Below are 10,287 nucleotides of genomic sequence, written 5' to 3' on the forward strand. Positions count from 1 at the left end.
TCAGCCATCAAAACTACCAGCTGTTGTCACTTACACTTACACTTGGACTTGCTGTTGAATGGAGTTGGGCCATCCAATTATAAGGCTGGGAGTGGGGCATCATTGGTAGAAATCCCATATCTTTGGTAGACGACTTGGAGAGAAAAGATACAAAGGACTTAAGAGTATAATGGGGCATCATTGGATGGACTATAATTAACGAATTCGAGCACCCTCTACCCTGTCTACGCATGTTGGTCGCTTCCGGATATGATATTTTCTGGAAACCAATAAACTTAATAAAACTAGTTTCTAAGTAGTAGTAATTTTGCAGTATAACGGTATTGTGCTATGGTGGTTGTCATTTGTCAATGGGGAATCAATTGCTGAGTTGCTGCAAGTAGTCTGCCATGAAATCTTAGACTGGTTAATTTCCAACATCAGTACATGTGAGGGTGGTGATTTTGGCATCTAAATTTTGAGGGATGCCACGCAAGGGAAAAAGAAGACTAAACTTGCTTAAGAATAATATTATGTCAGACCTTAAATACTCGTACTTGACGCTTTCCCAATGTATTATTTCGCCTCATACAACATCTTTGGTTGGGTAGTCGATCATTGGCCACAATCTGAATGAACCCTTCATGTGTAATACACGAGCCCTCCTTTTGATCCACGACGTCAAATCAGGTTTCACTTTTTTTTTTCCTTGGACGGTAATACGTCATATACACAAACTCGAATTGTGTGGTTTTTATTTTTCACTATGAGAGTTAAAAAAAAAAAAAAAAGAGGTACGATGTTGGGATTGAAATCATGTGAAGCGTACCGCACCAGTTGGCTCTTTCCACTGCTCTATAAAAGTAACAGTCTTATGCTGAATAAGGACTAATGTGAATATTGATTCTTTTGGGCTGTGAAAAAATTTCTCGATCGTGCATTTTAACATACATCTAATTACCAAGATGTTAAATTTTCAGCTTTCACGACCAAAATATTCACATTAAGTTCAGTCAGGCATATGCAATCTTGCACTTGAATACAGTAGGCAGCGTTGGTTACTAGTATTTGTGGATAACCTTATAAAGAGTTTATATAACCAGTTAAGCACCATGCGAAATGCAAACACATTACAACCCGAGAGAATTGAAGAAAGCTCTGTAAATCATTTGTTAGCATTTTTCTTGTTGGTTGATGTAGTCTAACCGGTCATGCCTCCTTTGGGTCTTGACTCGTGATACGATGAGAATTTACTGCCTTTGTTTAATTACCTGCAAGAAGAGAACGCATTTATATTGACTTCATTTAGGAATCATCGACGAGGAATTTCAACTAATGAATTTAAAGGAAAGTTATTTGTGGGAATTATCTCCATTGTGGTTCTTTTGTTTTCTCCCTTTTTCATTATGGTCCATTCTTTTTAAGAAAATCTTGACTCCTGTCCAATTTAGTAACTTGGATTGGCCGGATTACTTTATCTCATTGTTATCAGGAATCTGCAGATATGTATACAAGAAATCAATTTTCAGACACAGTTTAAGTTAAAGCAAATTCCAGATATCGGCTCTAATACTTACCAGACAAACAAACCAACCAAAAAAAAGGGAAAGAGAGAGATATTGGCTCTAGAATATGAATGAGAATTAACAAAGACACCTGCCATATGGATTGTGCAAATTTATCTCAAGTTGGTTTTCATTTTGGACCACTCTGTCGTTATCGTTAATTCTGTTACGTAGCCCTAGATTTACCTTACTGGAAATATAAAGCTCAGTTCTTTCTCCTTAGACGTGAATGCAAGGGCTTTCTAAGTGGTGTATTTGCCTAGACCAGCGGGTTTTTGTCCATGATCCTGCATAGGAGTGTTCAAGCCAAGATTTGCAGCTTGCTGTTCCATACAAGAACAATACTTGATAAACTTCAACCTAGTTTACCTTGATTCTGAGGTTCCCTCTGACGTCACGAAGTTCTGTGACTCAGGCTGGCTAAGTTGGAGATGGATTGGAGCATGTTGCTCCTCAGTAATTGCAAATCCATATGGAGTTATGGTATTCCCATGTGTGGCATTGGAATTACTCGTGCTATAAGCCTGAGACACAGAGGCTCCTTCAAACATTTAGTTCCCGTGATTAAAACTGTTTGATGCATGAGATTGTGTAACTAATATGATTATAGTACCTTCTTATGCAATGAGATAATTTCTTGTTGATGGAAGTTTACCTTCTTATAAAGTTCCGCGTTTTCTTGATGAATGAGGCAGCCCTGAAAATGTACATTATAGGGAAGCTCATTAACTTCTATAATTTTTGACACTAACTCTTCTATGACGGCCTTGTATTTTGCAACATATAAGTACATGTGGTAATTGGCAAGCATTTGATGTTTACCTTACGATGTAGTTCCCGAATCTCATCAGTCAGTATTTGTTCCTGCCAAGTTGATAAATGATGTAGCAGAAGCTTTAATTAGGAGCATTTCAGCATCAGCAATATACTTGTATAATTGGCTAGAGTTAGAGACTTATACAGCTTTGTTTCAAGGTTTGACGTCTGACCTTTTTCATACGGATGCCCCTTAAACTCATTTCAAGTTGGTTCTCTAGACCTTGTAGGTCTTTAACGCTCAGGCCATACAGTTCTTCTCCCATCAATTGCCTGTCTTGTTTAAAGAATAACGTCAGTCAAATTAATCAGTTTTCAAACTTACATATACTGAACGGCATGCAGTAATGATGTTCGAATCTTTGGAGTCCCCAGATGCCTGGATTAATTACAATCCAACACGTAACCAAACATCCAGTAATACTTTTGCAAGATCTTAATCTTTTGTCGTGTTATCATTATGTCCAAGTTTAGTATATCTTGACATGTCATGGAAGTTCTCCATGTGAGTTGGCTTATGTTCTTTTCAGTACCCAGTGTTCATGGTCGTGATGGGCTTCATGCTTATAGAAATGAAGCTAACATTGGGACCAATAGGAAAGACACCTAACAAGGGACAATACATAATATAAGAAATTCTCCTCCAGTGACAATTCTAACATCATGACTTCATGTCAGTGACCGTACTCCTCTTGACTATTCTTTTTTTTTTTTGTCTTTTTTTTTTCTTTTCGGATAGTGTAAACAATGCATGTTCTGGGCAAATACTTTACCTGTGAATTTCCTGCAAGTTGTGTAATTGTTGCCGGAGGATTGTTGCCTCCCTTTGCCAAAACTAGCCAAGAAAATAACAAAGATTAGAGATATGACTGTCATGTTTGAAGAAAGAAATTAACAAGAAGTGATGCTAATGATAATAACATGGCAGAGCTGGTCAAGATTGTCCAGACTCAACAGGTAAACTAAAACTATCATGGTAACCGTTGTAGAGACAACACGCTTAAAGTTTTTGTAGTTGACCGCTTTCTGAATTTTCAAATAATGTAGTTTTGATAATTAAGTTTTCCCACCAAAGCTCATGAAGTTCCCATGCGTGCTTCCTTTATGGCTTCAGCCATCAAACAAAATACTCCAGGAGAAACCAATTTTCAAGTTTCAAGCAGATTACTAGGACAATCTGGTGATTTTCCTTGTTGCAGTTGCAATCTTTCTAGTTCTATATTGCCGTACCTGCAGCTTTAATCCTTTCGCACTATTGAGTACTCAGTCCTAAACTTGTTTGCAATCACTGACCTCCGTAAATATTCTACATTAATGTACGATTTACCATCTATTTCAGATCATCCAGTCAGATGCACCTATGGTAACACCAAAGATGGGCAAGGCATTTGCAGGAAGTTCATTCCATTGCGAGGTAGAGGAAGGGCCACTGGCTTTCATGCTTTGAATCCATGATGCCCTAGGTCGCAGTGGAATGAACTTCATCACTGCATCATGTTTTGCCCTTTTACATGTTAACTAAAGTACATCATTCTGGCTGATCATGGTTGCCAATAGACAGAAGGCATAGAACTGAATAAGATTGCTCCTTCAACTAATAAAATACCTCCACATTCTAGATATTCTGTACGACCAACACAAACGAACTATCTTGTAATGGAATCAATATCGTATATGGTGTGCCATCAGGAGTTATTTTGCTCTATGGCACAACTCTGGTGAGTGGATTATTTCTTTTTATTGTCTCGACCACAATGACAAGTGCCAATGACGATGGTTGTTTAGCTTATGGTTCTGGCGGAATGGTTGCTGTGGAGCTCCTCTTAATGCTTTCTCCTTTACCATTTTATTTTATATTTTAATTTCTATTAGTAAGGCCAATAATCTAATTCCATGGGAACATTACTCAAGCGAACCATGATGGTTGGATATTATGTGATATGATTCAATAGCCTCATAATGGTTGGAGCTGTACACTGGGAAGTACAATTGGGACCAAGAAATTGTATTACAGTCTACACCAACTATGGCAGGCCTCATTGTTGGTTTTTGAACAATGAAAATTCTCTAAGTAAGATTGTGTAGTCTTCTAATTCCACATTAAACAAGTCTAAGTAAGATTGGGGGATCTCTATTTATCCAATTGACTTTATTTTATTGTTCAAAAATTAACTGCTAAGCTTGCCAAATAGCTGGTCCGGATGGCAATAAAATTTTTCATTGATACCTATTTTCTAAAATGCTTCAATTTAACAAATAAATAAATTTTTTAGTAGCTTAGCAGTGTTGTTCTTTTTTTTTTTTTTAATTCCAATATACACACTTGTTACTGAACTAAAAACATCTAAGATGTACATTATATAGGTGTAAGGGTATATTTAAGGGATAATTTCAGAAACCTCCCCTGAGGTTTCTAACAATTTCATTGAGCTTTCTTGAGGTTTTCAATATTACACTTACCTCCCTTGATGATAAACAATGACTATAATAACCTTCATAATTTTTTCCAAAAACAAGCCATTGATAAAAAAAGATAACAAAAAAAAGGAAAACAATTCTTCTTGGCCAGACCCCATATTGTGACCAAACTATTTTACCCATGCCTATTAAATTATAACCTTCTATCACTCAAAAAAGGAAGAATTTTGGTAATTGAGAGGCTTCGCTGTTTAAGTGGGGAAAAGGTAAGGATTGTGAGTTTTATGATTGACGGTTTGGTAGGCAATATATGGAAGAAACCTATAGAGAGGTAAAGATTAATATAAAGATAAGAATTATGATGGTGGATTTTGGCATCCAAAATAAAGAGTTTATTAGAAAAAAGAAGAAATGATAAGAGTTTGAAAATTTGAGTGGGTGTAGAAAACCATGGGATGGAAAACATCAGAACATTGGCTAAGTAATAAAAATCATAATTTTGTAGTACATAAGTGTATTCTTGATTTTTAAAAAATTTTAATGATTATTCATATTTTGAAAATTAGATGAGGGCAATTTTGGATATTCATATACCTTTTTGGTCTTACATCATCAAGGTGAAACCCAAACCTATGTTCTAAGGGAGGTATGCGTAATTTTTAAAACGTGAGAGGAGCTGTTTGAAATTGTCAGAAACCTCAGGGGAGGTTTCTGAAATTATCCCTATATTTAATACTTCAGAATACACAGTCCTTCAAGAGGCATATAGTGTTTTGCAGTTTTTATTGATAACTGTTCCAGCCCTGAATTCATTGCTAGTGCATTCTACAGTTGATTTTTCCTAAATTTTGATTTCTTCTATTGTGGCACAACACTAGACTTTTTTTTCTTTTCCCTTTTGTGTTATCCTATATTTTTCATATATGTGTTTGGGCTTTACACTTTTCATGTGTACTCATTCTCATTCTTCATTTTGTGAGTTGTCTAATGAAATATCATTGGCACTTGAATGCGAGTGCAGAAATCTAGGTCTGAGAACCTGCTCTCTGGTCCACCACCTTTTTCCATGACATAATTCCATTAAAAGATAGTTCGTTCCTCTTGGACGGGCAGATTCCGAATACTGTGTGTAAAAATACTTTAATAACAAGAGAGCCTTTTGTTTCTACCAGAACTGTCCACGACCATAAATAAGAGAAAGAAAAAAGGTAGTACTAGTAATGAAATGATAATTACAAATGTACCTTGACCTCCGATAGTGGACTAAGGAGTTGATGGCGCTCTTCTTTCGCTTTGCTGTAACGTTCCAGGACGGATTTCATGCTGCCCGGTAAAGGAAAAAACATAATGGTAACTGGAAGATAAGCAAATCTTCATAACCAAATAGTAAAAACCCCTTCCTGATCACCAAGATATGATAAAAATAGATAAACAAATTAACAAAGCTAGTGTCATAACGAGGTGCAAGGAGATTGTCATAACCGGTAATATTCATGAACCTACTTAGTTTTTAACTAATTCACAATGTAGTAATTAGTTCGTTGATTATTAGTGTTCCATCTTAGATTTATACTTGATTGCATTGTGTTTGTCATTTACAACATCATATCATGGACAAAGTCCATTGTCCATATATATATTTTCCGTAATTAATTACATGGAAGTTCATCTCACATTATAATTGCATTCGTGGTAACTAAGAACCTATTTGTTTGTGAAACATAAACTTTAAGAAGTCAGTTCACTCCAGGTTACATGAGAAAGGTGTACTTATAACATTATTTATAGTTGAGGGACTAAATAGTGCAAAAGCAATAGAAGCATCTCCAGTAAACATTTGGGAGGGAAATAGGGAAGACAAAACATCCAAAAACCATGTTCATCTTGGAAAAACTCTGATTTGGCATGAATGCAACCGGGTAATGTTTTTATTAGTATTTTTGATCGCAGATCAGGTATCAAACCGCCGCATATATAGAAACAATGACTTGACCGCCATATCTTTATGACATGCACACAGCTCAAACTTTGTATATCTATGTAATATTTCTATAACTATTTAATCCAAATCCTGAGCAATGGTACAATTATAATTAACCGAATAAGTTATAATATTATACCGAGTTAATAGCAACGTCTCTATACTCAGCTTCTGCTTGCTAAAGAAAGTTGAGCTTGTCCGTGATCCTGGAGCCATAGCTTTCACATAGCTACTTATGATGAGAAGGTAAAATGTTTAACCTTCTTTCTGTATGAAAAGGACACACTCGATTGCTAGAAAACAAACACGATTTAGAGACCTTTCCTAGGAAAACTTGAAGATTTTGCAATGATCAGGTGGTAAATGCACGTCGTTTTTTTTTTTTTTTTAATAAAGATATGTAGAAATATAGTCCTATGTCCGGGATATATAACATCTTATAGCATAGGTGATAGGACCACCAAGTTAATAGTATACTAAAATGTATATCTGTAACTTATTCAGGAATCCTATGGCTAAACGCAAAGCAGCAGCAACACTTCTCATGCCTTAATGATGAGAACAGATGGAGATGCCTTGTTTTCTTTCCAATCTCTGAACAACCGCCAAGGAAGCATATAAAATTTCGTTAGCATGTGCTAAAAAAAGTTTACTATCTAATGCATACTGGAGATGAGCTGACAAGGCGTAGACAATTCTTGTATGCATAATCTGGTTGAGGATTACCTAGTTCTTGCAATATCTACCCAACACTTGATGATTTAAAAAGACAACACAGCCTACAGATACCAAATTTGAGTAAAGACAACCCTAATTAACAATCGAATCTCGATCACAACTTGCTTTCATACCTGGTGTTTGCATATTCATAGAGCTTGCTAGTGCTTGAGAAGATGACAACTCCAACTTCTGCATCACAGAGAACAGCCAGCTCCTTGGCCTTCTTCAACAGCCCATTTCTTCTCTTAGAGAAAGTCACTTGCCTGCTTGTCGAGTTATCGATCCTCCGGATCACAATCTTCCCCCTTCCCATAATATTCCCTGGTCAGAGAAATCGAGGGTTCTCTTCAGCTTAAATATCAAAGGATACTGTTAGATCTAATTGACAAATATACCGTCGTAGCAAATTCATCAAGAGAATCTTAAAGCAGAAAAGGAAAAAAAAAAAAAAGACGATATATATGTATATTAGGTCAAATCGCGAATCTAGGAAAGAGAGTGATCAAAAGCTTACTTGCCTGCTCGATCTTTGATGAGCTTATAGCTGTGATTGCTGAAGAGGGTTATTCAGAAGCTCATTTGCCAGATATCAAAGTCAAGACCTTTTTTATAAGCAAATATGGTGGATAGGGCTATAGCAAGAGTTTGGTTTCCAAAACAGACTCTAGAAATGTGACCAGTTTAAAACTTGAACACTTAACACACTGAGGACGAATCCGTAATTTTATATTCTCGTATTCTAGGAATGGCAGGACCACGTTTGGTTGCGCCGCCACCGTATCAGTCACTGACGCGTGGGGAATCCAAGTCTTTCCTTAATATTTCTAAAACAGGAAAAGCGTAACCCCCGTTTAAGTAACTGTAAACCTTAAATTCCCATGAAAACTTTTGGCCAATGATAGAGGTATTTGGCAACTCTAGGGGCTTTTCACGTGAGCCAAACGTTAAAAGCCATGGGATGCCCTTTTTATGTACGTAAACCATATTCTCTATTTCTATTCTTTCGTTATTTTTCATTTGGCACAACTCTTCTCCTTCACATCTCTTTTTCCTCCAAAATTTACTATGAAACTTCAGTTCTTGCTTTGGAATTTTCCCCCTAAAAAGGTTTTGCTTATCATGAAGCGTCACCGGAGCCTACCCTATCAATAATGTTCGGAGGGTTTCTTGCATATGTATATTTTTTACATCTAACAATATCAAACGACAAGGTCAAATGTGTGGAGATTCTAAAAATTTAAGTCATAATTTGCTTTTTCCTACAGCAGAGCAAAGTCTTAAATTTAAGAGTACCTACATAGTAACTCTAATCTTTATGTGTCAGTTCATGGCCCTTTTGCGTCATTGTTTATTCTAATAGTAATAGCTTATGATTTTTGCTGCACCCACACAGTAAGCTAGTAAGGTATGGGACCGGATGCTTTAGTTGGAATTCACGAAGGAAATTCTTAGTTCATGCAATTAAAGTCCCTTAAAGCCAATGCTAGGACTAGGGCTGCAATCCACTCAAACTGTTTGCGAGCAGTTGAAGTCAGAGTTCGACTCGAATACGGTCAACACCGAACTCGAACGGAGCATTAATATATATGAGTCGAACTCAAGTAGTCATTTGTTAGATTTGATTGCTTGACGAGCCACTCGAAAAGTTCGAATTGATGTGAAATTATCAAGCTCCTCGCCAACCAGAATGCTGAGTGAAACTCGAACTGCTCATGAGCCAGAAATCGAACCAAGATCGTGAGCTAGAAATGAGTCGAGTTCGAACTTTCCTTTTCCAAAATCGAGTTGAGCTCGATTTTCATTTTTTGGTTTAGTGAGCTCGAGAGCTTGAGCTCGTACATTAACAATTCCATCTCGGCTCGATAAATTCAAAACTCGAGTCGACTCAGTTCGTTTATAATCTAACTGAGACAGTGCTTTAGTTGAAACTATCTCTAGTTCTCTACTAATCTAATATTAGCTTAATTGTGGTATGCCCTAAATTTCTTTCAAACAACCTTTTCGCAATAATGAAAGGAAACTAAATTATAAGTCCCAAAGTTCAGTATTGCAACTTGGACCCTATCAAATGTAGTACATCTATATATTGTAGTATGTTTTTTCCCTTGCAGAATTTATACATACATATGTGTGTGTGTGAAGAAGACTGGTTATTTTAATCGTCAAATCCTCCGTAGTTTACTCAATTAGACATGTCAGCAATCAAGAATCCGACAAACACGTGAAAAAAAAATAAAAATCACAGGTCACCATTCGCCAATCGAGAGAACTCTTGGCACGCCTTCATCATTCCTCATCCAATGGGAAACAATCCCCGGTGCAAAGCTGCTTAGATTTGAATATTTGCCCTCCTGGCCAAAAGGGGCCGGATTACTTACTCAGGAACACTGATAAAACAGGCTTCACACATCTTTGATTAAAATGGATCGAGTGCTTGGAAGTTCGGAGCCTACGCAGACAATCACAGTAAAGTTCGTCCTAGTTGTCTGAAAACCTGGTCGCTGATTGGCTAAGTCCACGTGAACGACGTTGTTTGCAAACCAATGAGATTCGTCCTTACTGGAAATCATGATGAGTTTATGGGATTAAGAGCATCCAAAATCAGAGGATTAGACTAAAATACTGAAATTTTTATTCCTTCGAGCACCAGGTAAGACAGGTGTCAATCATCAGCAAATGATATACGTTCAAAGACCAAGAAGAAAGGTCGTCCAAGATTCAAGTTCGTCTACTTTATCATCCCAACAATGGAAATGTCGCTTTTGTGACTCATCAAACTCCTTTACATATTTGCTTCTTTCACGTTTT

The 10,287-nt window shown here is 36.7% G+C and overlaps 1 protein-coding gene across 11 annotated transcripts; it reads right to left on the bottom strand.

Moving 5' to 3' along the window:
• Window positions 1-952: 952 nt before the first annotated feature.
• LOC113701579 (MADS-box transcription factor 27) lies at window positions 953-8,145 on the bottom strand. Of its 11 annotated transcripts, none has more exons than XR_011818131.1 (10): window positions 7,994-8,145; window positions 7,611-7,800; window positions 6,023-6,101; window positions 3,134-3,195; window positions 2,534-2,633; window positions 2,367-2,408; window positions 2,200-2,241; window positions 1,914-2,068; window positions 1,731-1,831; window positions 953-1,250 (listed from the first exon to the last, which is right to left on the bottom strand). XR_011818131.1 is itself a non-coding variant. In XM_027222305.2 (9 exons), the coding sequence occupies exons 2-9, from the start codon at window positions 7,790-7,792 to the stop codon at window positions 1,247-1,249; spliced, it is 666 nt and encodes a 221-aa protein (XP_027078106.1). In that variant the 5' UTR covers window positions 7,793-7,830; window positions 7,994-8,145; the 3' UTR covers window positions 953-1,246. The 11 variants fall into 11 exon arrangements, 3 of the variants coding, with proteins under 3 accessions (XP_027078106.1, XP_027078107.1, XP_071914695.1); XR_011818134.1 differs by having other exon boundaries at window positions 6,023-6,132; XR_011818130.1 differs by having other exon boundaries at window positions 7,611-7,830.
• Between the last annotated feature and the right edge of the window lie 2,142 nt (window positions 8,146-10,287).

Source organism: Coffea arabica, chromosome 7e (assembly GCF_036785885.1).
Source record: "Coffea arabica cultivar ET-39 chromosome 7e, Coffea Arabica ET-39 HiFi, whole genome shotgun sequence".
In the NCBI taxonomy this organism is placed as follows: Eukaryota; Viridiplantae; Streptophyta; class Magnoliopsida; order Gentianales; family Rubiaceae; genus Coffea; species Coffea arabica.

What these genes read in the sequence shown, in the direction of transcription:
- LOC113701579 (XM_027222305.2), bottom strand. Translation starts at nt 7,792, where the DNA reads ATGGGAAGGGGGAAGATTGTGATCCGGAGGATCGATAACTCGACAAGC. An exon ending in TATGAATATGCAAACACCAG is followed by an intron (nt 6,102 to 7,610) that starts GTATGAAAGCAA and finishes TTTACCGGGCAG; the next exon opens with CATGAAATCCGTCCTGGAAC. An exon ending in AACTTGCAGGAAATTCACAG is followed by an intron (nt 2,634 to 3,133) that starts GTAAAGTATTTG and finishes TAAACAAGACAG; the next exon opens with GCAATTGATGGGAGAAGAAC.